The sequence below is a fragment of the Lonchura striata genome, chromosome 5, assembly GCF_046129695.1.
Source record: "Lonchura striata isolate bLonStr1 chromosome 5, bLonStr1.mat, whole genome shotgun sequence".
NCBI classification, from domain to species: domain Eukaryota; kingdom Metazoa; phylum Chordata; class Aves; order Passeriformes; family Estrildidae; genus Lonchura; species Lonchura striata.
This window is the reverse complement of record NC_134607.1, coordinates 64,133,235-64,160,895: the sequence shown is the minus strand read 5'-3', so window position 1 is coordinate 64,160,895 and position 27,661 is coordinate 64,133,235. Positions and strand designations below refer to the sequence as shown.

The 27,661-nt window shown below is 36.4% G+C and overlaps 1 protein-coding gene across 2 annotated transcripts in view; it reads left to right on the top strand.

Moving 5' to 3' along the window:
• Nucleotides 1-27,355, top strand: part of SEMA3E (semaphorin 3E) — a 129,304-nt gene extending 101,949 nt beyond the window's left edge. The window contains exons 8-18 of one of the 2 annotated variants that reach the window (XM_077783667.1): nt 1,001-1,115; nt 1,449-1,518; nt 2,876-3,020; nt 7,530-7,752; nt 10,310-10,401; nt 11,574-11,615; nt 14,758-14,924; nt 20,277-20,333; nt 20,944-21,011; nt 22,384-22,523; nt 24,089-27,355. In XM_077783667.1, the coding sequence (XP_077639793.1) occupies nt 1,001-1,115; nt 1,449-1,518; nt 2,876-3,020; nt 7,530-7,752; nt 10,310-10,401; nt 11,574-11,615; nt 14,758-14,924; nt 20,277-20,333; nt 20,944-21,011; nt 22,384-22,523; nt 24,089-24,541 (1,572 nt within the window). In that variant the 3' untranslated portion in view covers nt 24,542-27,355. The remainder of the gene's footprint in view (nt 1-1,000; nt 1,116-1,448; nt 1,519-2,875; nt 3,021-7,529; nt 7,753-10,309; nt 10,402-11,573; nt 11,616-14,757; nt 14,925-20,276; nt 20,334-20,943; nt 21,012-22,383; nt 22,524-24,088) is intronic. The other variant, XM_021539599.3, reaches the window with a different exon arrangement.
• The last annotated feature ends 306 nt before the right edge of the window (nt 27,356-27,661 follow it).

Below are 27,661 nucleotides of genomic sequence, written 5' to 3'. Positions count from 1 at the left end.
TGAATATATGCCTGGATAGATTATTTTAATAGTTCCCCCTGCTCTGCAATATATCCATCAGGAAGTCTTATCACTAGCCATGTGTTAAACCAAAATCCCACTGACCTTTCTCTTCCACTTCTCCAAAATTTATCTGGCCATTAACTTCACATGTGTATGTCATAATTCAGATTTGATTTAGTGAATGCAAAAACTAGCTAGCTGGTCATTCAAGAACTGTTTTTCCCCATCTTTTGCATTTTCATCTGAGCTGTAACAGGATTTGTAACACAGAGGCATCTACTCTGCATATTTCTACTTTTCTGAGGAAAACAGATCTCTGTTTGTAAGAGAAGTTTTGCAAGCCAATTGCAGAGCCTTCAACAGCCAGTTACACAGTTCTTGAATATTAGGCCACAGATTGAGGATGCATCCTAAAGCAAGTAGTATTAAATGTTCCCTTTTCTTGAAAGTCCCAATGCTTGCAAGAGCAAGAAAAAGGTGAGACAGCCTTAGCAAGGCAGGTATTATTTAAAGTTGTTTAAAATGTTAAAAAAACATGTAAATAATTGTCTCAGACTTGGCCCAGCTACATGAGTTCTATAGAAAGATTCAGGGCGTTCGTTCCAGATACATTGAACTAACCCCACACTGAGCTCTTAAAGTAAAGCTAAACTTCAGTAATGTACTCAGTATATCTACTGAGTACATTACTGAAGCTTGCAAAAATAAGCAATAAAAAAAAAGCTTTACAACAGCTGTATATCTAAAACTATCCAGGGATGTGGTACAGAATTAAAAAATTCATATGAAACCACAGATCTTAATGAGACCTGGACTTGATCAGTGCAATCCTAGTTGAAAACTGACTCCAGAGATATAATTCTAGTAATAGACATGTGGTTTGAAAATGGATGCTTTTGACATTAGAAGATATAATGAGCAGCTAATGCATCAGAGATTTTTGTGCTTCTAGACTTACTCATTCATTTTACCACTGGCATTTGTTTCCTCTACACAGAATGACATGGGAGGCCAGCGAATGCTTGTCAATAAATGGACCACTTTCCTCAAAACCAGACTAGTTTGTTCTGTGCCTGGGAGAAATGGAATCGATACACATTTTGATGAATTAGGTAAATATCCTAGACAGCAAACAACTAGAAACCATGGAAAAAACTTATACCTTCATGATAACACGTCTTACTGTCAAATATTGCACTTGTATTCATTATCAGGGAATGGTGTTTAGTGTTTTTTCCAACATATATGAAGTTCTACACATATGGAATTCACTATCACCAATTACTCCTGTATGTACTTCGTTGTTTTTAAATATTAAAATCTTCATAAAGTTAAATTGAATAAATGAGTAAAATGTGATTGTGCTTTTAAGAATCAATGAATTTTCTTTCGGCAGGCTAAAAAGAGTAAGTTTTTAACAATAACATTGCGTTTAAATTTTACAGAGGATGTGTTTCTGCTGCAAACTCGTGATAACAAAAATCCAGTGATATTTGGCCTCTTCAACACAACAAGGTAAACAACTAGAAGAAATAATAGCAGCCATAGAGGAATGTTTGAACAGTCTATTAAAGAGATAGAAGCTGGATGATACATATCCCTTAGCAACTATATAGTAAACAGTTTAATCTCTATTCTATTCACAGTGGGCTTCTTTGTTAATGTAAAAACTTCTCTGTAACACTCAGGGGCTTGAAGTCTCATTCTGTGATTCAGTATATCTAGATCACAAATTAATTAAGTGCTTCTCAGCTTGACAATCTCCTATGTACTATATGTACCTCTGCATGCTTATAAGAACAGCATCTCAGAGCCACCTGTCTTCCTTTAAGAGCTCCACTGTAATTCAAGGTTAAGTAGATAGCAGCTTAAATTTCTACTAACTTCTTAGTGAAGCCTAAAGCAACAGCTGCAATGTTACTGACTACCTCCTTTTCCTTTTCCACTGCAGCCTAGCTCAGGTGCAAGCACACAGTACTCTCACCTTGGAAATCTGACTGTTAGTTTAGGATGTAAGAAAAGATCACCTATGCTTTTGCCACTTTCTCCTACTTTTTTTTTTCTTAGTAACAAAAGGCAGATCTGCTCCTCTATGGTTGTAGACACCTGGCATTTCCTAATGACTCTTCTTGCCAATAGAGAAAGAGATATATAGAGAAATAGAGAATAGAGATATTTTCTGGATCATCTACAGTCTTCAGAAATAATTTCTTTGTAGAGAGCACCGATGCTTCTTTAAAAAAAAAAGCCACCAAGAATAGAAAACAAACAAACTACAAAAACCCCACAAAAACCTAAAAATTATTGTTCTTCTAGAATAAAATAAAATAAAATTTAAAAATAAAATAGATATTTTTACCTGGATTGTCTTGCATAAAGTGATCTGATTCAACTAATTATATCAACCAGCATTCCCACTCAATACAAAAGGGACTCATTTTAGGACTGTTTATTTTAGTCAGCGTTGGTTGATTCCCATCTTTCCAAGCAAAAAGCAGTAGGAAAAATGTTAAAGAAAAATGGTCAACCATTTAAGTCACTAATCAAAGACATACAGAACCTAAGTTCAGTCTGTTTTGCTTTCTCTATGTTTCTAAACAAGTAATTTAGAGTTTGTGTACATTAGCATCAAATTTTGGCGTAACAACACAGAGCTTCCTTGGAGAAATGTTATGACTATAAACACATTAAAGACTTTTAAAGAACATTGGATGCAACATTTAGAAGGAAAGTATGTAGTAAAGAATAAGTAGTGTTTTCTCCCTGATTGCTGTTGAAATGCGACTGGTTTTTAGTTACATAATAATGCCACTATTATCTGGACAGAATGTGACATATTGCTTTAGTAATGTCTTTAAATTTTACTTCATAGCAATATATTCAGAGGATATGCTATATGTGTTTACCATATGGCAAGTGTCCGAGCAGCTTTCAATGGACCATATGCTCATAAAGAAGGACCTGAATACCACTGGGCTCTCTATGAAAGAAAAGTACCTTATCCCAGACCTGGTTCAGTAAGTACAGTCTATTTGCCGCTGCTTTACTATGTTTGTGATTTTGGAAAGATAAAACAAACTGCTGTTAATATACAAATCTTCCCAACTTCACAGTCTAGGATATTCTTTGAATATCTACATACTCCAGCTATTCCTGGAATAGTGTGGAAGGGCTCAGCAATAGGTCTAATTAAGTGCTAGAACCATACATTTTCCAAATAAAATAGTTGGATTAAGTATATAAGATTTTTCAATGATTTTATCAACATTGTTTAAAGGCCCTAAGGTCCCAAAATTAGGACCCCAGGCAAAAGGGATAAAAAGAGGAAGATCTAGAAGGTGGGTGAGATGCATTCAGTTTCATTCAGAAACATTAAGTGCATTACCTGTGAATAAACCTCTCTTTCTTTCTTTAATGTGTTGAAACGGGGACATTTAACAAGTGTTAAAGGAAGGGGGAAAAAACCAAACAAAACCAAAAAACAAATACACCTCACAAACCAAGAGAATCCACTATTTCAAAAGTTTTAATATTTCAATAGTTTTCATGTGGTTCTTGTTCCTTTTTTCCACCTCATTTTCCAAAAGGATCAAATTTAAATACTTCTGTAATTTAGATCAATGAGCAGGTAAGAAATTAGACATATTTTAATAAAAGTAACTAATCAGAATAAATGCATTTGAAGATAAGGAGCAAATTCTCCATTATCCAAAGTCTTTTGCTCAAGATTGGTTCTTTCTGGAAGCAGTGGTCACGCAGCCTCACAGTTCATTGATTTCCTTTCAGAGTGAGATTTTTCTATCCTTCAATCAGGTTCCTGAGCTTATCAATATTCTCATTCTGTATCCTTTACAAAGAATATAAAAATATTAAAACAACACTGTGATAAACCAGACTCAGAAAAATCACTCATAGTTTTTGGTAATTTTCATACAGATTTTTTATAAACTTTTTTTTCCCAATGGCTAGTAACTGAAGGAAAGAAACAAGATGTATTTTGAAAATGAAATTAAATGGGAATTACTGTAGCGAGCATTCAGCAGCTATAGAGGTGCTGTCATGTGTGGAGCTGTTCCTGTCTGGTATTTAGATTTCTGTAGGAAATCACAAACTCATGACTTAAGAGACAACTAATTAACTTCTACAAAGAATTGCTGTTTTCTCAAGGACATCACAAGTAATCTTCACCTCAAGCCCTTTTCATGTTTCTGTGTCTTTTTAGTTTTTGTGCAGTTTCTGTGCCAGGTGCTCATATCCCCACTTGATGGGTGAGGAGGGCACTTGTTGGTGCAGGTCAAAGGTGCCCTTTGATTGCAGGGCCTGTCAGCATCTCACAGAGCAGGCACAGCCTTCAGGAGGAGGCAGGCACTCAGGGAAGCACATCAGCCAGGATTTCTTTATTGCCCTGTGTCTTTTGGGATTATAACTACCTACCTGCCCATGGTGATTGTCATGTGCTGCAAAGCTGCTTGTGTTTACACTCATGATGGTCTACCCCTTGTCATGTCAGCACTGGGCAGATCTCTAACTCTGAGCAAAAACATTTCTAACAGCTGTTAAATCCCCCCCCAGTTTTCCCACTTCACCTCTTTATCTCCTCTCAGGCTTAGGGATGTTCCCTTCAGTCCTGTTTTCCCTTTGCTAACTGAATCAATATTCCCTTTTATACCAAAAGCAATCATTTCCATAAGTTAGCATTGCATACAATTAATTCATCACTGAATCTCATGAATGAGAGGTGGAAAGGCCTATTAGCTTGTCTGCTCCTTTACAGTAATGCCTTTCTCCCTGTCATATGCTTTCAAATGAATGCTCTTTCTCATTAAAATTAATAATTTAGAATTAATATTTTTCTCTACTTCTCCTGGGGAAAAGAAGACATAAGCCAAAATTTAGAAACAAATACTCCAAAAAAGAGATTCTCTAGGATTTAAACATTATGAATATGATTTTACCATCTTGGCCAATGAACTAACTCTGTAGCAGTGCTGACATCTATACAAAATATATTTTGTTTGTTTAACATAAATTGAAGTTATTAGTATTGAGTCAGTATAGAAAAACAGGTAAATAATTATCATGTTTTAGGACAAATGGTTGAATTCACAGGAATTATTAGGTTCATATTCGATATTTTGTTTAGCAAATGTATGGGTTTTGCAGTTTTACCAAATAATGAGACTGTACTACACATGGATGGCGGAATGGCTGTATATTTTGCAAAGATTATATGATCCAAGTTCTTTAAGTGGTATTCATTTTTTTTCTGGGCATTAGAACACTTCACATATGTTATTTGGACTAGCATTAAACCCAGGCATGAATTCAGTATTAATGACTGCAGTTATTACATTGATATTGCCTAGCACTGAAGATTAAGTGGTGTCTTTTTGGCAAGCAGGAGAGAACACAGAGCCAGCACTTCAGCAAGGTTGACAATGATTTGTAGGAATTCTGCCCTAAATTGCATTTGCTTTCAATGCTTCTCTTCTTTGGCCATGTTTGGGTCAGACTAGAGTGTCACCTCCCCAAAAAGGCAAGGCATAGGAACAGAAAAAGGAGCAGAAGAGTGCAAATAATTTCCCAACATCAGAGAAAAAATTAGCTGAGGAAGCAGGTCTCTCCTGGGTGCTAAGAGATTTAATTGTGGATTTCTTTATGTGTTGCAGAGCATATCAGAGGTTGAGGTAGATGGCTCTGCCAGGTAACAGAGCATTAATTAATTCATTTTTAGCTACTCATTTAGGGCACAGTTTAGAGGTCTTTTCTTTTTGCATGAAGAGAAATTGTGTAGCAGGCTGTAGCCAAGTGTTAGGCTTCACACTCCAAACAATGTGCAGCATGTTGGTAAAATAAATCCCACTGCCTTTCCAGTTACAGGAGTGACAGTGATAAAGAGGCAAAAAATAACCTACTAATGGGCATCTCTGAGAGCCAGCACTCACTGATCTTAGGTATTGAATGAGTAAAGAATAAATCTATGAGCAATGAAAATAGAGCTTAAAGCTAAATAAACAGAAAGCCACTGTTAAGAGTCACACAGGTTCTGACAGACTCCGCAACCCTCTGCCAGAGTCTCTCCTGGAGTTTTTAGTTCATTTAGGCTGTGTGAAATGACATCAGCTGCATCAAGTGGGGTCAATAGACTTCAGAGACAGCTGCATCTACTGTTTCCTTTCTAGGCTACTTGATTTTATTTAATTAAAATGAAAAGCCTGTGAATGATTATTTTTGTTAAATCTCTCCAGGACTAGAACTTTGGAAAGGGAACCTGGCAATGCCTATTCACTTGATATGCTGTGCAGTGCATGGGAAGCACAGGCTTAGCCTGTCTTCGTGCTCCAGCTCTGTCTCTTTATTGCAAACAGCTGGTAAAATTCCATCACTAGGTTGATTAGACAATTACTTTTAAGTCAACAGTGAACAAATACATTCCTGTAGCTAAACCCAAAAAGTGGAAACAAATATTGCTCTTCTTGACAAGTGCAGGAGTTTGTTATTGTCGATTACAGCTAACCACAAGTTTAAAATTACTGTTTCCAGTAAACATAAGGAGTATTGTATTTCATTTTATTGATTGAAAAATCCAATTTAAATAGAGAAAGGCTGCTACTGTGGCTTTGCTTGAAATGCTTCTTAAAACCACACTGTTTTATGAATATTTGGAGAAAGCAAATGGTTACTGAGATATTTCAGCTTAATCATAAATGGTTTCAATTAGACATCATGAAGCAAATTGGAAATGTAGGATCTATGTACAGTTGAGAAACATTGTCTCATTCACAAAGCATCCTGAAATTAACTTCTCTCTTTAAGGCAGTAAATTATCTCTAATTGCACATTTGACTGAAGGAGTAAGCGTCTTTTAATCAGTCATTGACATAAAGTTTATTTGCTTTGCAAACTGGTAGATTGATCAGTGCAAACACTGATATTTGAAGCTAAACTGTGATATATAATACTGTCATCAAGAGTCAGGAATCATAATCTAACATAAAACTCTTAGAATGACTGAATTCAAAAATTACTGTTGCTGATGGCATAATTTTTAAGTGTGTTTAGTTTCTTATGGTAATACATTTTGTAATCAAAAAATAAGACTGGAGATTGATTTCAAGTATTAGTGTTCTGCTGACTTCACATGGCTATTTTTCTAGTGGGATAGTAAACCCTTTTCCTCTTACTTTGTCCATGGCCATCTTCAATATGAGTTTGGGGAAGAAATAGACACTATGGCTTTTGTCAAAATCTAAAAGTGTTACCCTTTATTCTGTTTCAGTATGCCAAAGAGGGATGAACTCCTGCTTCCTAAACATGACAATGCCAAGGCACTTGGCAGCATTTCCTTTCTTTTCATTATTAATAATACACACATGCATAAAGTACAGGGTACACTGTACTAATTCCTGCTGTGGTTTTCTGTGCTTGGTTTTCTGTAGACTTTATTCTTGAAAACAAGACCCTTTTCTGACAATTTCTTGTCAGAAATTAACCTTCAGGATAATCTGTGTTCTTTGTTTCTGCAGTGTGCCAGCAAGGTGAACGGTGGGCTGTACACTACCACTAAAGACTATCCTGATGAAGCTGTCCATTTTGCCAGGAGTCATCCACTGATGTATCAGCCCATCAGGCCTGTTCATAAGAGACCAATACTAGTTAAAACAGATGGAAAGTACAATCTTAAACAAATAGCAGTGGACAGAGTGGAGGCTGAAGATGGACAATATGATGTTTTGTTCATTGGCACAGGTAAATAAAAAAAGCAAGAAAGAATTTTTACATTTACGCTTTAGCAAGTTTTTGTTTGTTTTCTTCTTTTTTTTTTTTTTGTTTGGTTTGTTTTGTTCTTTTTTTATCCAGGATGAAGCAAATCAATACAACATTTATTTTTATCAACTTTTCATGCCTTCACCTTACAGAGGATGGTAGTCATTCTAGACACATGCTTCGTTGTGATGCTAAACTGTGATATAGAAAAGGAGGGAACTGTTTAAAAACTAGCAATAGAAACAAGTATAGGATTCCATTTTAATTTATTTTCATTTCAGTCTTATTTTTAAACTTCAGAACACTGTCATGTATCTAAGTTGAGACTTGGAAACCTGTGAGAAACAAAGGTGATATGATTTCCAAAAATAACTGTTCAAGTTATTGGCTTTATTCCACAGTTTCTTTTCCCCAGTTCTGGAGACAACAAGTCTAGCTGATACCATTTAAAAACCCACCAGCTTCCAGATTTGGGTTTCAACACAGATCAAGGAAGGAAGGAGGAAATGCCCCATTTCAAAAAATCCAAAACTTTTAGAAGTTTGCTGCCAAGTTTTCTTGTCTTTCTTCTGTGCCATTTTATTAAAATATAGGGAGCTTGTTTAACAAGAATTTTTAAGCATATTCCTAGCAAACACAATAAAGGCAAAATATAGCATATACCTGCACTGAGTCTAAGAAAGCAGAGAAAAAATAAATACCCTAATGGTATTTGAAAAATAGAAAAACTTAAGAAAACAAGAGGAAAGGCTGGAACTACACAAGACTTAAGTCACATCTAATCTGTCTGGAAAAAAACAAGGATTCTTACATTCACATTTAATCAATTTAACAACAGGATTGGTATCACAGATCATTTTGACCATTTTGTCTAGGAGAACAGTTCCTGTGAATTATTTTTTATTAATGAAATTCCTCTGATAAGTACATTTCAGTGTGGAGAACATTAAAAAAACCAAAAAAAAATGTTCATAAAATATCAAAGTCCTATTTTTATTAGTGCTGTTTTCTAATGTTTTAAACAGCCTTGGTATGATCTTGGTAATGGTCTGTAAAACATCATATCATGTGTCACTTATTTCTGTACATTGTGTCCTACATCCTTCCTATTTTCTCCTTGCATTTCTAATTGAGACTGCATCAAATATTCTTGTACACAAGTCTTTTGTTCAGCAAAGTTGAATCCAAAGTAGCTTAAGTGTGTTTTTTAGGGATGTGCTGGATTGGCCCCCAACTGCTGCCTAGTGTTCTCAAGCTGTCTGATCTCAGGTGACATGAAATTCCAGCAAAAGAATTTGGGTTTTAGAAACTCTGAAATGAAACCTGCAATCACTTCTCTGATAAAGCTCCCATCAGAAAAATCACTGCCTATTTGAGCAATATAATGTTAGAAAGGGTTGATATATATATTTTTAATCCCAGTCCAACACCTGCTGTGTAACATAAGTAAGCAGCATCTTACAGCTGAGCAAGTTTCCTTAGGGTAGCAGTGCAGGTTAGAAAGATTCATCAAAGGCAAAGTCTGAACATCAGAGCTTTCACTTGTCTGTCAGCAGGATTTGAAGAGGGACTTATGAAAATCAGAGCTCAGAATACAAATTCTTTTTACTGTTCTACTACAAAATGGTTGCCTTTGATTACATAGTCTCTTTGAAAAATGGTGTACGACCCCAGTTTAATTGTTGCTCTTTTTGTTTCACCCTTTGATCTTTTGCTGAACATTTGCCCCAGTGCTTCCCTGCTTCATATGTCCCCTATAAATCAAAGGTGACTGAAAATAACAGAAATAAAAAAGTGATATTTGCCATTGTTGATGACAGATTTTCAGATTAGGGAGAGCAAAGTTTTTCTATAAATAGCCAGCAAGGCAAAACCAAAGTGGTGGAAGACCAGAGGTTATTTGTGTGTTTTACTTTCCTGCAAGAGCTGCAGAGACTGAGAGGCTGATAAAGTCCTATGTGCCTTAGTCATTTTGAATGTGCATCTTATATTTTGATACATCTCCCTTTGACTATGCCTTCAGCTCAACAGCAGATCAGTGTCTCTTTAGAGAAGGGCCCCTGAAGGTTTTTGTACTTTTGCCTGGGGGAATGGAGCTGCTGTCAGCAATTAAGGATATTAGTAGTTTGCTATCTAGTGTAAATGCTCAGATCCTATAATTAAAGCTACTTTATACTTGCTTGCCTCAATGCACTAGGCTTCCACCTACTCCCATTTCTTTTTCTGAAATATGATTGCCCTCTGTAATTCTTTTGCTATTCACAATGGGTTATGACCCAATGTTTGAAAAATACAATGAATTATGTATCTTACAAGTGTCTAAATTGACTATTATGCGGGGATATATTGTCATATATTTCATTTTCTAAGAGTAAGAATCCTCATTAATGACAGCACAATGCAACTAACTTTTCTTACTTATAAATTTCAATCCATTATCAATTTGAAGAAGTCATTTCAGGTATTTAAAGACCATATAAATATTTCAACAAATCATACCCTTTAATTTAATTTTGTTTTGTTTTACATTTGTGTCCAGATAATGGCATTGTGCTGAAAGTCATAACAATTTACAATCAAGAGACAGAATCAATGGAAGAAGTGATTCTTGAAGAGCTGCAAGTATTCAAGGTGAACTGTGCTGTATATGAAGTATATACACAAGTCTTGAATTTTCTTCAGAATTAAAATGTCAGAAAAATCTGTGGATGGTCAAATATATAATATTTGTATGCAAGAAATTTTCTAATTATCTAGCAATTTTATAACAGGAAACCTTCATTCTCAAATGAAGCTTTTCTAATGCCCCACGTACCAAAGCATGTTGAGGCAAATCACGACTTCTGTCTTTCTATTTATGTGCTTGGACATAGAAGTGCAACTTTTAATGAAAAACTTCTTGCATTTTGTTTGATTTTCCTTTGTATCCAATTAAGTAATTAAAAAAGTATAACTGCACACATAAAAATGTGCCTGCTACAATCATGGAAACTTAAACGAGATTCAGGTAGAAAAAGTCCACTCAGAAAGAGTGAATCAGTTAAGCTGTCTCTACAGTGGGCAAACATGGGTCCTAGTGAGGCAGAAGTCCATTCTCCTAAAGAATAACCTATGACTAAAGCTCAGTTCTTGGCATGCAACAAAGCTAACATAATGAAATTGTCTTAGTGAGAATCATCATGTCATGTTAGCCAAATAAAGCAGGAGTCTAACCTGCTTCAAGCTATAGGGAGAATCTAAATAATATCTGTATCTAAAGTTAGACTTTGAAATCTGGTACCTGAATTTAGACAGTGTAATTATTGACTTGTTTCCTGTGGGGAAAATCACAGAATTTGCACTTGTTTTTAAAGCTACTTTTCAATAGAACATGAGGAGCTATGTGTTGCTCCAAGAAATCTGAACAGAGGGCAGAGAGGACAATGGTAAAAGAAGGAATTCCTGCTATTTTTGTCTTATCTTCAATTAATGTTTTGTTATAAAGAACACTCCACTTATCACTCTCAAGCAGGACAAAAGACATTCAGTGGTGACAAGAGGTAATGTCATGTTTGACAGAGAAATTGTAGTGTTCCTGTAGCTCTGATAATCCTGAATTAAGTGTTGGCTGCTTGTTTCCAAATAAACTGTTTTAAAGCAATATTTCTGAAAATCACTATTTCCCCACATCTTTCTTAAAGAAAGTCAAAGTATTTAGCAAAGTTGAAGGTAATAAGTAAATTCCAATACTATTTTACCTGATTTATTTACATAGTAAAAAGATATTCTTTTTTCTAAGCAAACAAATATTTTCTATTTTTTAGATGCCAGTTCCTATTATTTCTATGGAAATCTCTTCAAAAAGGGTAAGTATTTTACAAGTTTGAAATATGACAATTGTGACTCAATTGCAATGAAGCTGTAAATTGCACAGAGCTAGATGCATGGATAGATAGACAGATGTACATCATCTATAATGAGATCTGGTTGGGTACATGTAATTATTCTGTAATATAAACTTACGGTTATATGCTCTCTTCCTTTGTAAAGTATTTATGTTTTTCAATTCTAATGGTAAATATCCTTAGTTCACAATACCATAGATGTCAAAGCAAGTAAAAACCAATCTGTTTCATAAGTTACTATCATACTAATCACTGTAGGGATTAGCTTGGTGGATATGGCAAGTCACAGACAAGTTCTTTGTTGATAAATGCAGACAGACTTCACCCCCATGAAGATATCAGCAAAAAGTGCCTTGCTGTCATTCCCTGTAGGGCTGTTTGGACCTGAGTTCTTTTTGAGTTTCTGAAAATTTCTGCTGATATAAACACCCAATTTATTACTCTTGTGGGCAGATTCTTTTCCTTATCATATCAATCATATATCATATCATATCATATTATATCATATAATATAATCTCAGTACAAAGCCATTATAAACATCCGAGGATAGTTATATCTTAATGTTAAACATGTCCAACAGTGATGTTAGACATCCGGTGCAATGTAGGTGCACATAAACACAGTGAAACATGAGTAACAAAGAATGAAACCTGCATTATTAGGAGGTGTGACTGTGCCTCAAAGGGTTATTTGAATCTTGGTGTCTAATCATGCATTCTTCCTGTATGTAATGCAGAAAGTCAAAGTCCTGTGGTGGTAATTCAGAGAAGGATTTGTGTTGAAGTATTTTGAATTATTTCCTGCCTCAATCTTTTCCCATGGACTGTGAAAGCAGCTCTGAAGACTAGATTATCTAACACTGCACCTAAGTGATTATTTAAAGAAAGACTCAGTGTCTTTTCAAATGTTTGCCTTACCTTTAACTCTCAATGAATTGTCATGGTTAAAGGGTTGTGTTGGAAGAGTAAAACATAGATATTATAAAGTATGAAGTAGCGTTCCTCCATTATATTCATCTCCCAAGAATTGTGCTAACTCTACTAATTCAAGGCAAAAAAAACCTGTAAAAAAGCCAGCAGAGCAACCCAGTAGTTGAAGAAAAAACTTCTTGTGAGAAGTAAAAGTAGCTTTACTTTTTCAAGATATCAAAAGGAAGACTGAGAGAGAACTGGAGAGTTATATATATATATATTATTGTGTGAAGTGGCTTCCTACTGTGTGTATGAGGATTCTTAAACATTGATGGCAAAGCAATATCAGACTGAAAAATCAAGACCAGCTTGTTGAATGTAGATAAACTAATTCTTGAAATAGGATATAGTTTTCTGACACTGAAGACAATTATATATTGCAATATGTGTTAGCGTCAGAGTCAGCACCAAGTAATTTTGTCTTTAAAATCAGCAGGAATATAACATAGTTGAGCATACATGAAAAAAATTTTATACCTCAAGCATTTTCACTGATTTCTTTTGAACCTGGAGTTCCTGAGGCTGTGGAGACCTCCTTGCTACCTACGTCTCCATATCCTTATAACACTGACCAGTCTTCACCAAGTCATGGTACAGTAAAATATCACATTTCAGGGCTGAGCTTGTTATCTGTAGAGACTGGGAAAGAATGTTCTTTGATGTTCAGTTGGCTAGATATCAGATGCTTCTTTTCCCTCCTGTGATTTACCAAGACTTAAAGAAGTCTTTACCCCTGCTAAAAGATAAAAGAGAAAATCTCATCTCATATGTCTCATTGAAAGGGTTGTTCATGTCTTCTGGGACAATCATACTGCAGCATTTGCAGAAAAAGAATTCCCCTCAAACAAGTATCCTAGGTTTTCTCTTCATGCCAGCTGGCAGATTGGGTTCCTGCTACTATCATCTGGTTTATCTCACCAGAAAAATTCTTCAAGCATTACTGTTACCAGCCTCTCCTAGTTTATTCCCCTGGCATCTCTGAAAGTTAAATTTCTATAATCTAAAGAGATATAAGTATAATAAGGAACAAGAACAGACTATACAGATTAAAATTTATATTTTGTGATAGACTAAATAATGTGTCAGTATTTTCCAGCTTTAAGTAACTTTAAAATACCAGATTTTGACAGCTTGATTGAAGAGTAGGAATTATGGACTACGTTTGACGACTAGGATGTGCAGTTTAGGAATCCTTTTTCTGACTAGTAAAACTGTGGAAGTGAGCTGTGCATAAGCAGTTCCTTTTGCAGTGCACAATGCATATTTCTGTGTTCAGAAAATTTACATTCATCAGCAACAAGACTTTTTCTCAGATTCAATTCAAGCTACTCTCTGCTGAATGTATTGTGCTAGCATCTGAAGAATTAAATTGATTATCTATTATTTGATTTGAAAAGGACATCTCTGTGAGCTCAAAAGATTCAAACAATGAATGCTAATGTTGAAAACTCCCTCCCAAACCATGTAAATAAATACTAAAGAAATAGATAGTGACCAGCTAAATTGTAAGGAAAGACTGCAAAGCAACAGGAAAACAATTAACTATCTATCTATCTATCTATCTATCTATCTATCTATCTATCTATCGTCATCTATCTCCTGTGCACTGAGGTATTATACAAATCATAGCACTGCTGTGCATGTAAATATGTGACCATATTCTAAGTAGTTACATCAATAGTTAAATTTACTTGAAAACTCCCATTTTAAAATTGAGTTTTCTTGTGACCCTTGCATATTTGAGCTTCTATGTTTAAAGTCTTTCATATCAAGTTGGGATTTTTGTGCAGATCAGTTAGGTGACAGACAAGTGTAAAGAGGGAGGCATTGGAGAATATCTTGATGAAGAAAAGAAATGTAAACCCTTGACTATTCAAACACTAAGCTGAAACTTCAGAAGCGAGGAAATGCCAAACTAAACTTGTTCATTTTGCCTTCTTTCTGTTTCTCTGTCCTCAGCAGGAGAGTTTAATCTGTAATCAGATATTTTCCTACAGAGTAACTCTGCCTCCCTCAGGTCACAGGCTGGAAGCACAACAAGCAACATTTAATTTAGCACTTTCAATAACTGCCTTGGGAAGTGAAGTTTTAGTGGACATTCTAGGAATCCTATGTGGTGCATTTTTTGCAGCAACAGCTCTACGTGGGATCCGAGGAGGTCATAGCCCAGGTGAAGTTCCACCAGTGTGACATGTACGGCACAGCCTGCGCCGACTGCTGCCTGGCTCGGGATCCCTACTGCGCCTGGGACGGCGTCTCCTGCTCCCGGTACTACCCCACGGCTGTGCAGGCAAAGAGGTGAGAGCTGCTTTTTCTGGTGTGCTTTCTACAAATTCCTGCATCAACAGCTCCTATTGCAACACAGAGTACTTCGTATCTCCCCCTCAGACAAAACCTGTGAGATGTCATCTTCTAATTTCTCAGCATAACCTTAGGGTTTGCAAGGAACCAAACTCAAGGATGGCATAAGCTGCAGTAGCAGGAATATTTTTATAGCTAGAGCTAAGTCACTTCGTAATTATTTACATCACACTCTAAACCTTAATTTCCTCAAACATCTTTTCATGTCTTTGCAACAGCAGAGACATAGTAGTATGGTAGTACTACTATGGTAGTATTATATAGCAAATATATCACACTGAAGTAACATATACAACAGAATTTCTAAAAAAAAAAAATCAAAGAAGATGCTTTGTTATTAGTAATACATCTTCACCCACCAAAATCCACCGGAACAGATTTGCTGCAAAAGCTAAGGTTTGGTTTACGTTTTCTGCAGTGGATTGAGAAGCAAATTACTCTAGAGGCAAGTTCAATACATAGACCTGATTTGGGTACTTTAATTCTTCCTTGTGCAGACTCTTTCTCTGCATCACCCTTCACTTATTCCTGGTCCTTGACCTTCACTCTTTCATCCAATAATTTCCCTGGGACCTGTTGTCCTCCCTTCCCTCTGAAATCCAGGTTCTTCAATTCAGCTACACAGATCAAGTATCTAGAGCATGCATGTTTTAATCCAGACATTTTCACAAAAATTAGTCAACATTGTCACCTAGACAGAGCAATTTCTTATCTGAATCAGCAAAATTTTGATATTGCATAATTCAAATAATTTTTGTGGTTTTTTTAAGCAATTACTGGTTTTTAAAATATATGCTTATTTATATTAGACATACAAGGACTATAATAATGAATTGAATACATTCCCGAGAGAGTTTTGAAAACTTGTGAAGATGGTTAAGTCCAAACCAAGTCACAGTATCCCAAATGTATTATTGTTTCTTAAGGAAAATTAGGAATATGGAGTTTTGTATTTAGTTAGTTTTCATCTGGCATATTTTATCTTTCCATGAACCTGGATGCACTCAAATGCATGCTGATTATTTTCAGGCATAACAGACATTTCCATATATTTTTAAAAAAGATAATTAATACAGTAATGTTACCTTTGGTAACATCATTTTTGGTTAAGGTAAATTTAAAAGTATGAAAGAGAAACACAGTGTGTGACTCAGCATAATTGAGAATCTCTTGGATTTACTGCACTGAGGAATAGGTTAAACGAAGCAGGAAGCCTACACAGCTTTTACAAGCAGGACTGTGTAGTTTTCTTGTGCCTTTTGTGAATACAGGGAAAGGAAGAAGTGGGCTCTGATTGACTGCTCAGGGTGAAATGAGTTTGGTTAAAATTTTCAGGCCCCAGACTAAGATGAGCAGCTATGTAGTGGGCCAAGGAGATTAATGCCCTACAGTATAAGTAGAAATCAGATTATCATAATGATAAAGTATATGGGTGACTCATCTGATAATGTAAAAGTCATTTGGGAGGGAAGGGGGGATTAAAAATTTCCCATCAGCCTTTTAGCTTGCTAGCAGTATCACCATTAATATTGTACAGGCTACTTGTTGTCTAAGAAAAGATGAGAGAAACTCACTGAGGCCTGGACTTTGTTGTACATGTTTCTCACCTAAGACAATTTCCAGAGTAGCAGCCTTTAAGTTCCCTGAAAACATATTTATCCAGGGTGGAGTGATATGGGCAGCACCCAGGCACCTTCCTGTGCCTTACCTCCTCAACATTCAGCAGGTCAGCCTCTAAAAGAAGAAAATGCTGCTGCTATCTCCCTCCTTCTCTTAAGATAAGCACTGTAGCAGTGGAGAAAGGATTTGCACTCAATTGAATGTTCTTGAAGTCTGCAAAACTTGTTTTCCATATCAGAGCCTGGGGAACAGCCAGCAAGACAACAGTGTTGAGAGGCATGAATGGCATTTGCTTTGTTCACTTTAGGTCACAGCTGAAGCTCAGAGCATTTTAAATGTAAGGCTTTACACTGTGTGGTACATGGAGAGGCAGAGAGAGGTACTTGGGACATGTGTATGGAAGTTGTTTTAGGTTGTTTCTTGTCAAGTACCATGTGAAGAGTACTAGGGGACAAGGCAGGTCCCAGCAGACAGTGTGGAGTTCTCTGATACCAAGTGGCACTGACTGGTTGATAGCCGTACCATGGCTTTTAATTTCATTAAAACAGAACATTCATGTCTTAGTCTGGCCTTGTCTTGAGGCTCCAGATTTCTGCTCCAGCTCTACATGGTAATACAAGTAATGTGAGTGCAAGGAGCGTTGGAGAGCAATTGTTTCTCCTGTTCCTGAAACCTGTCCCTTCACTGGAGTCATGGAAATGTGCTTTACATTGCAATATACATGAGCTGACCTTAATATCACCTGTCTCTCCTCAAATGTGGCCTTCATTCTGTACATTTAGGTAGACTTTTTATTTGTAAGAGCAGTGCTTCTACTGAAAAGCCAGGGACCTTATAAAACAGGAAAGCTGGCCGGACAGAACGCACATCCAACCAATATGATTAATGCAATGTTCTCCGTTTATTCAAGAGAAAATGGCAGTTTTTATACACTTCCATATAGTTTACAGCCTACAAAGGCACTCTGATTGGCAAGCTAACATTGTTTACCTTTGCCTTAAGGTGGTCAGACTTTTCACACTGCAGCTCTACTCTAATTCATGCTCGAATAGCTCATTACTTCGTAGATACCTTAGCGTAATTTCTAACTGTGCCACAACTGAATTCTCACTGCATCAAAGGCTTTGAGGCCCCATCAAGGCCACCCATCAGGGGCCCAGCCTGAGTGGGTAGCTCAAGTCTCACTCCAGACATAACTCATGCTCTCTGTCTCACAGAAATTCTGTAACACTACTGGGTAAGTGCTCTGCTCAAAGCTCTCTTTTTAATTCCAGTTCTCCTGGTGAAGAATTGAATTGGGGCAGGGATGTACAATGTGTCCTCCCTACTTTGGTCCAAATGTTGTCTGCTTTAGATCCTGATACCTCCATGGTACAACAAGTGTTTAGAGTAGCATTAAATAGAAATAGAAATTAAAGCATGTAACATATTTAGAGAGAAGTGAAGGATAAATATAAAACCCCTATGCTTGGCATCTGTTATTAACTTTTTTAAATTGTGAAAGTCTATAACCCTTTGTACATGTATCTCCTGGATAATTAATTAAATGTGGGATTTAATTAAGGAGAAATAAAAACTGAGTCCAAAATCCCGTATCTTGATGCTGGCAGCACAGCACGCCACAATTCCATGGTAATTGCAGGTGTGTGGCTACTGAATACTGCAAATACCTCAGATGGCAGAAGGAATATCTATTGCATTCAAATTTCATGAACTGCACTTGAGAAAGCAGAGGTCCAGGACTTAAATGCTTTAGTTCACTATTATCTATGCAATCTGATTTAGGCAGGTTCAATTTTCATCTAAACAAGAACCAATCTTTCCTGTACTAGCTCACCTTCCAGGCTGAAAAAGGTCTGAAGTAGCTTTAAAATGTCTTTGAACTTGGGTAGGGATAGTGTGATTCTTTAGCTAATTTTTAGAAGCTGATGTCTTTCCCTGCCTCCTCTCCCTCTCTGTCTTCCTTGTCCATCACCCACTCCACCAGCAGGTACACAGTCGCCTGATTTACTTATGCAAACCACAGCAGTGCCTTTTCTTCACAAGACTTTTTGATTTTGCCTCATACATTCCTTGGAAATAATAGCGAAAAATGAAAATTATGATGATGATAATGATGATGAAGATGATGACTGTATTGCTTTCTTGCAGATAATTTTTACTATGTTCTTGAATGCACAGTTAAGGGCTTAAATCTAAATCAATGAAATTATAGATTGCAAAAGATAGTTCCCTACATTCAGTATATTTGTTAATCACTGAAAATTGTTCCTTACAGTAATTTATCTCAGGGATTCTGATACTCTATTATTCTGAGTAAAATAATTTCTAAGAAAAAATACAATAACAGGCTTATGTCAGTGTTTTGTGAAATGAGTTTATCTCCTAGCATCTCCCTTTCTTTCAGCACCTCTCTCCATTTTTTCCTTCTATTTGTGATAATAGTAAGTGAAGGCACTGATAATTGTATCTTCCCCAGTCGTCACAGTTGCAACAGTAAAATTCCCTCCAACAAACATTTTTTTCTTTAATGATTCTGACAACTGGAGAAATAACCTTGTCTTACACAACTAGGTTTTATTTTAACTTTACAGTGATCTTGAGGAACTCATGAGTAAATAGAGCATGCTTGCTACCTGTTCCTGCTAGATAGGGCGGTTGGACCTGACAGCAGCAGGATTGTCTTGTTTGTTTGTTTTTTTAAAGTCTAATACATATCCTATAGTGTTTATGTATATTTGTGCATGAGATTGTCTCTTCTGAGTAATCTACATACACAGACTTTAAACCTGGTGACAGCATTTATCAGCACAGACACTACATATTGCAATGACAACACCCAGGGCAGAATAAAGCCCAGTTACTACTTCTGGTTTTCTTTAATAGGAGGCAAGTATTGTTAGCATTTCTTCCTAAAAGCGCAATGCAGTCCTCACTGAATTTACAGATTCCCCTGAAACAACAATGGAAAAACACTGGTTCTTCTCTGAATATCAGTGGAGGTTAAAGCTTTGATCTTGGTCCACCAAGAACACTGGATCAGCAGTTCATATGGGTGACAGAATTCAGAAAATAATCAGTGTCTACAGTGAGATTAAAAATTAAATTAATAGCATCTATGGACATCCAAAAACTTTTAGATGGTGTTAATCTAAATAGTTTCAGTAAATTTGATTTGTGACAAATTAAAATTTTGTCTTTTGTGTTCACATAGAACTAGAGAATAACCTCCTTCCATTAGTAAATGCAAAAAATAACAGAACTCCTTATCTTTGTTTCTAATGTAATTTATACTGTACACATACCTACTGTGTAAGATTTGCTGCACTGCAAATTTCTTCTGTTCATCTGTTATGTATAGCATTGGCAATACTCTATAGAATTACTCTTTATGAAAATTTAGGAACAGTATCCTTAGAAAAGCTATATTTGAGATTATTCGACATACTAATGTAGCAAGATACAGCATTCCAATAGGCTCTTTTATTTCCCAAGTAAACAGTCAATTTTACTTACCAAGACACTCAAAGAAAATAAATGCTATATGAAGGCACAATTCTTCTGGGAACACACCATATTAATTTTTTTTTTCTGTAAATGCAATAAAAAAACTCAAACCTCAAAAGTGAGAATGATTTTTTCTTTCAAAACAACTTGTATTTTTTCCAGGTCAAAAAAAGGGCTCACATGTTCCAACCACAGTTCTTCCACCAGTTCACTTTCTAGGTATGGGCATTTATGAATGTGGATATTTCCCTGTTGAGCAAAATGAGCTCAGTAACTGTCTGGTACAAAGGTGAAATAAAGTAACATATTTCTTCCACATGTTGAGATTCTCAAGTGAAAAAAAAAAACAAAAAACCAACAACCAAGAAAAAAAAAAAAACAACAAAAAAAACATGAGAGTAAAGAATAAAAGAAGTACCATTCACCTACATGGTAAACTGTGCTAAATTAAAAAAGGAAAATTTCCTTCCTGTCTGGAGAGAGAGAGAACGCAAAGACAGGCTAAAGGTTCCTACAACTGAATATTACCCAGTCAGCTCAAAGGATCTTGTTTTCATATTTATAACATTAATATAGTTATGTATAAAATGGACACATAATTGTACCTCTTATCCAGAGTAGAATGTTTTGTTTTTCAGACCCATGACTCTCAGTAAGTTGAGTAGAGACAAAATACTGATTTATAAGTGAGCACTTCTCACAACAATGGTAAATTGTTAGCAATCAAGGTTTACCTCCTTAGGTTTTAAATGAAGGCTAGCTTAGCATAAACCAAACAACATGTAAGCTAAACATGTTCTCTCAAATAATTCCACTTTTTTCCCTCCAGACGTTTCCGCAGACAAGACGTCCGGCACGGGAACGCAGCGCAGCAGTGCTTTGGCCAGCAGTTCATTGGTAATCTATTCACTCACCCACTGGTGCTTGTAAAGGTCTGCAACAGCCAGCACAGTTTGCCAAGAGCACGAGCCAGACCATGATCTCACCTGCTGTTTTCACTGGCATGTTCCTATCATGTTCTAAGAGCCCTGGGGCTGAACCTCTGCCTTCCAGGTCTAAGGGTGGCAGGTCATTGGCAGGTCAGGTTCATCCCAAAATGTTCATTTGCTACTGCAGCACTGGCATTCAGACTAAAGATGTGGAGAATGCATCCCACTGGCTTCCAACAGAAAAAACAAAAAGCAGAAAGAAGAGGCAAGGATAAGAAACAATGGAGATGCATTCTGAAATGTGTATGAATAGTCACAACACTTATAATTTAACAACAGGCATGAGCAATGACATAAAAGAATAAAAATGTGTATTTATGATCAAGTTTTTTCTTAAAAAAAAATACGATAGGGTACTGTTATCCAAACCTTGAAAAGTGAGGATTTCAAACAGGGGTATTGGGAATAGAAAACCAGAAAAAAAAAAAAAAAAACAATTGCATGGAAATGCTCTGTATTTTGCAGGATAATATGCGATACATTTATAGAATAAAAAAATAAAACATAAAAGTTTCTTCTAGAATGATATCCAGAGAAACACTATTTAAAATATTTACATATAATTCTTCCACAAGTTTGAAGTACAACAGAGAAATCACAACTATATAAACAATGTATTTTTTAAGGATATAAAGCTATTTGGGTTCAAGATTCTCTCTCACTATTATGGAATAAGATTACTTCATTAATGAAGCAGTTGGTTTTGTCTGGTGTAGCAACTAGTTTATCCTCCTCCAGATGTTTTGTTGTACTGAAAACCAGAATTAAATTTTGATTTAATTAATTCACCTTGTTTATATTTGCACCCTTGGGCCCAAACTGTACATTCAGTTAGCACATGTATAGCATGAATATGCATAATATTGATTAGAGTATTTATAGCATCATTCTGCAAAAAGTTATTTGCTGTAATTATCCCTAAAAAATGAACTTTTTTATTATATTTAAACATGTATTGAATCCTCCTGTTTCACTGACTGAAAATGAAATTAACTACTCATAAGAACCAGGCACGAACAATTAGCAGTGTAAAAGGCTGAGATCTGTTTCTCTATAATCTTAGATGAGTCACAGCACAATTTGGTCAGATGCTGTGAAAGCCTGGGATGATGGGAAAATTCATTTAGCAGGTCAGATCTTCCTTAGACATTACTTTTCATTCATTCACTCTCTGGTTTGATCTGAATTAAGCTTCACTCCTTAAAGTAAATATACCCTGAACATGGAGTGTAACAAGTACTTACAGTAAGACCTTTTTTAAATATTTATTTCCCTTCCAGGTGAAGTTCTGGAGAAGACTGAGGAGAGACTTGTTTATGGAATAGAGTACAACAGCACCCTTCTGGAATGCACCCCTCGGACCTTACAAGCAAAAGTAATCTGGTTTGTCCAGCGAGCACATGAAAATAAGAAGGAAGAGGTAAATATTCTTATAGACTAACTTTTTTTTTTTAACAAAGGGCCTGTTGTTGGGAGCATTACAACCCCACTGAATTTCTGCCACCAGTTGCTGACATATGTATGGGTGTCAGGGAAAATCGCTATGTTCATCTGGTCTCTTGAATTAATAGACCTGAGAATTTCACCTGGTCTTTGCATTCAACATCTTGAATACAGATGTTAAACATGTAGTGAAGCTAAGTTAAGATCTCAAAACAAAGGAAAATACATCACTTCTCTTGGTATGTTTTTGCAGGGAAGAAATGTGTATGTATTATTTCCAGTGTTAGTCTAGCTTAACTTCTATTCATTCTGCGCCTCACCCATTTATTACAAATGTTTTTGCAAGGAAGTGTTGGTGTATTCTCTGCTCTTTTACGTGTATTTCACCATTATGAAAGTAAGTGCTATTGTATTTATTCCTCAATACCTTTCTGACACACATCAATGTAGCTATCACTGCCGTGTAGATATGACACTATAGGGCCTGGTAAAAACATCCCCATGTTTCATCTTATATCCCCATCTTTCCTTAAGTAATGAAAGGTAAAAATAAGGTCTGCTCCTCTCCTCTAGGTTGAGCAACCCCAGCTCTCTCTTTCTTCATAGGAGAGGTGCCCCATTCCTCTCTTCATTTTTGTGACCCTCCTCCAGTCCCACTCTAACAGGTCCATGTCTGCCTTGTACTGAGGATCCCAGAGCTGGATGCAGCACTCCAGGTGAGGGCTTACCAGAGCAGAGTGCAGGGAGAGAATCATCTCCCTTGGCCTGTTGGCCACACTTCTTGTTATACAGCACAGGATACAGTTGGTTTTCTACAAGTGGATGTGGCCAGCTGTCATCCAGTTCCTCGTCCCTCAGTACCCCCAAGTCCTGAGTTCATTCTCTTCAGGGCTGCTTTTGTTCTCTTCATCACTCAGTACTTCTGCTTAAATCCATCACCTTACTGCTAAATGAAAAGCTGCAGACACCATTTTCCTGGCCATTCCTGCTGCTGGATTAGACAGCTCAGTGTCCCCTGCTTGCCAACATCTCTGAGTGTCTCACAGTCAGTAGTGTAGCACTCAGGAGCTGTAGAAGGAATTCAAATAGCACATTCAGAACTGAGGTTTTAAGATCATAATGGTCCTGCAGTTGGATATGCAAATACATGTATGAACATCTCCTTAAAAGCATACCAGTCTACAGGGATCCTTATCAAAGGTCAGCTGGCAAATGTACTTTTTCCCATCCAGTAGATTATTTGCATAACTTATTTCCCTTTACAATTAAAACATGTCTCTGTCTGCTTCTTTATATGTTCTTCTATGCTTCCCAGATTCTTTAGATTCGTCTCCATTTGCAACTCAATCTCTTCTTTACTTCAAGTAAATATTTTTGTCATTACGAAAACAGTATGGATTGAAAATTTGTAGATTTCTAATCTTCCTCTCAAAATTTAGTATTGCAGTCATGAAAGTACAGTTCAGATATAATTGAATTGGTTTAATGTAATAGCAAAGGCCTGTGCTCTATAACTGCATTTTATGGTTTTTTTTTTTTCAGGTGAAGACCGATGATAGAATAATAAAAATGGACCTTGGCCTTTTATTCCTGAAGCTACATCGACTGGATGCAGGGACTTATTTTTGCCAGACAGTAGAACACAGCATTGTTCACACTGTCAGGAAAATCACCCTGGAAATAGTCGAGGAAGAACGTGTAGACGAAATGTTCAATAAAGACTATGAGGAGGAGATCCCTCACAAAATGCCATGCCCAATGCAGAGCAGTATACCTCAGGCTTCAAAGCCATGGTATAAAGAATTTCTTCAACTGATAGGTTACAGCAACTTCCAGAGGGTGGAAGAATACTGTGAAAAAGTGTGGTGTACAGATAAGAAGAGAAAAAAGCTGAAAATGTCTCCATCCAAGTGGAAATATGCCAGCCCTCAGGAGAAGAAGCCGAGGATCAGGCCAGAGCATTACCGGTTGCCCAGGAACATAGCTGACTCTTGATGGACAAAATCCATCCACTGTTTCTGAGCAAAATTTTATTTGGACTTAAGAGGGAGAAATCAGTCTTGATTTGAGTAAATTTCACAGCTTTATATATGTAAAATATTGGGACTGAAAACAAAAATGTTATGGTAAGTTATATTGTACACTCATGATGACTGTTTAGAAGCATTTTAAACAAAATCTTCTCAACTATCTGGTTCTAAGCAAGTAAATGCAATCGGTTTTGCATTAGGGAGGACGTGACAATCTTCAGGTTTTGAGTGCTTGAATCAGTTTCCCATGTGGATCGTGCTTGCGCTGTATATTGTTGCACATGATGGCATATTTAACAAATTCAAATAGCTAAAACATTCACAAGTGGATGAAAAGTATAAGAGATATCTTTTCTTTGTTTCACAAATTTCTCATGCTTCTGAAAGCAGCACGTCTTAAGATCTTATTCCATTTGATTGTGACCTGTCTGAGTTCATCACTGAGAACGATGAGTTGTGTTAATACAGTGTACTTCTATTTCTAAAGATAATTAAGGGAAATCCTATTTATTTCCCACTTTTTTTTTTTTTCAGTATCTGCCATTTATGAAGCACAGTGTGCTCCCACAGCTAAATAATATTGCCTAGTAACTTCATGTAAGACACATGCATGCTGAGAACACAGACAGAATGAAATTCATCAATTTATCTATCAGAAATTGAAATTATGGTTTAGATAGAAAACGAGTCCATCCTGTGTCTGCACATTGCCTTAGTGGTGACACGAATTAAGGGATCGCCCTCTTGTGGCAAGAAAAAAGCGAAACCAAATATTTAAATTACTTTTCTGAAGAAATATATATAAGAAAAGTATAACTGAGATCCCCAGCTGGTTTCCTTTCAGCAGACACTTTTAGTCTCCATGTGCTAAAGCTGCAGATTTAGAAGGCAGTGTTGCAGGTAACTTATACTGGGAAGGTAGCATTTCAAATAAGTGATGCTTTATGTTGTTAATGTGTTTTTGGGGTAAAATGCAGTCATTAAAAGTTAGGACGCAAATTAAAAACAAAACCAGCATTATGCAGCTGTGTTTCTATAGTTTCAGCATGTGGTTCACATAAACCTTTTTCTGATGTGTGATCTCTGTTCGAAAGGGCTGCTTTGCTCCTTTTGTGAGTGATAACAGGAAAGGAGATCAAAAGGGCTAAGTTGCTTACAATCTAGGTCTTTCAAGACTGACTTAAAAAAAGGTATATGTATATATATATATGTATATGCACACACACACACACACACACACACACACACACACACATATATATATATATATAAGAAAAGCTTGTTTTAAGAAACCAGATTCAGAAAATGCAGAAAACCTAGCATTTCAATACCTGAGAAATTTAATATTGCAATATGAATTGGATTTGGGATTTTTTAAATTGAAAATAAAATAAAAAAGGAAACTTAAACACAAGCATAAATACAAGTTAAATGTAAACACAAGCAAGTCACAAACAAGTTAACGCCTAAAATAAGAACATGATGCCAATAGGGGAAATCCCAAACTGATCCAAATTTTTATGCCATGAAAAAAATATATAAGGGATTCACCAGCTACAAAGAGTTTAATGTTGAGCTTCAACTTCTAGCTCTGGAATAGTGGGAATTGACAGCCTGTGTAACAGAGGTTTGTGGTTTGCTGTGTTACCAAAGGCAGCAATCAGTGCTAACCCAGTGTTTTCCAAACAGGTTTTTTGTGAGAGGAGCTCACAGCTGCTGACAGGAGCAGTGAGCTTTGCTGTGCTCCTCTGGGAGCAGAGCCTGACCCCGTGTTTGGAAGGAGAACATGGCACACTGTCAGCAACCAGAGTGTGAGGAAATCAGGGTTTCACCTGGTGTGGCTATAGCAGCCGATGATCTTCATCAGCCTGTTGGGGGAATCAGTGCATCTGAGGGTTTGCACTTGGTTTAGCTACAATATCTCCAAGAGATGGGACCAGGCACTCTGCAGATCCTTGCATGAATTCATGAGTTGCTTGCTTTGGTCTGAGACAGGAGACTGGATGAACTCATGTTTCTAGGACAGTTTAATGGAACTCAGTTGCATGTAGGATCTCCTATTTGTTTACAGTACGGAAAGCACCAGCACTGCGAGTTGTGGCAGAGAACACACACAGAACAAACAGATCTGAACTTAATCCCCTGTACACATTGACACCGTTGGTGAAAAACTTCTAAAACACTACTAAAATAATTTTCTGATGATTTATGGAGTGTCCTTCTTTTTAAACAACAATGGGAGTTATTTTTTATTTTTTGATTAATTTGCAAGTATCTAGTGCTAGAAGTGTAATTAATGAATTATTAGAAGGGAATTATCGCATCTCAGCCTCATGGAACAAATATAACTTTGTGCTTCATTCTCTGAGATTTCAGGTGGAAATCATGTTATACAGAAATCAGGATTCTTGATTTAATATGAGAGTGTGTATTTTTAGCTACCCATCCCTTTAGTGTTTAAATGTGGAGAATTACATTACCTCTTTATTTGGCTTTTAAAACTTAAATTTTTAGCTTACACCTTGCTCCTTTCATGGTTGAAATGCCTGTGAGAATTCAGAACTACAAGGTCTTGTTCAAAGAGTGCTCTGACATCTGTGGAAGAAGAGAAAGAGTGACAGTGTATTTCGGAAGGGTATGCACAAATGTGCATTTAGCACAACATTATTTAAAATGCTTCTTTGTATATTTGGGGGCCATTGTCTGCTTCTTATCATTATGAGTTTGATGTATTTTGTATGTGCATGAAGTGGTCAAATTATAAATATAATTAAGAACCATATTTGGCTGAAATAATCTGTATTATTTCTTATAATTTATTTTCTTCAGACAGCATGATTATCTGCAGCTCACTAGTCACACATTGTTAATTTCAGATGTCCTTCACCATGTATTTTATGAGCAGAGACCACAGATAAGGACAGAAAGGTGTATGCATAGAGCTGCCAAATGGGAAATGTGGACAGGCTAATGAGTAGATATATATTCTGCCTGATGCATGAATGTATTTTCAGAGTGGCACATGGTGACTTAAGCCCAGGAGATGCTAACCAATTCACTGAGAAGCCACAATTTGGATAAAGCT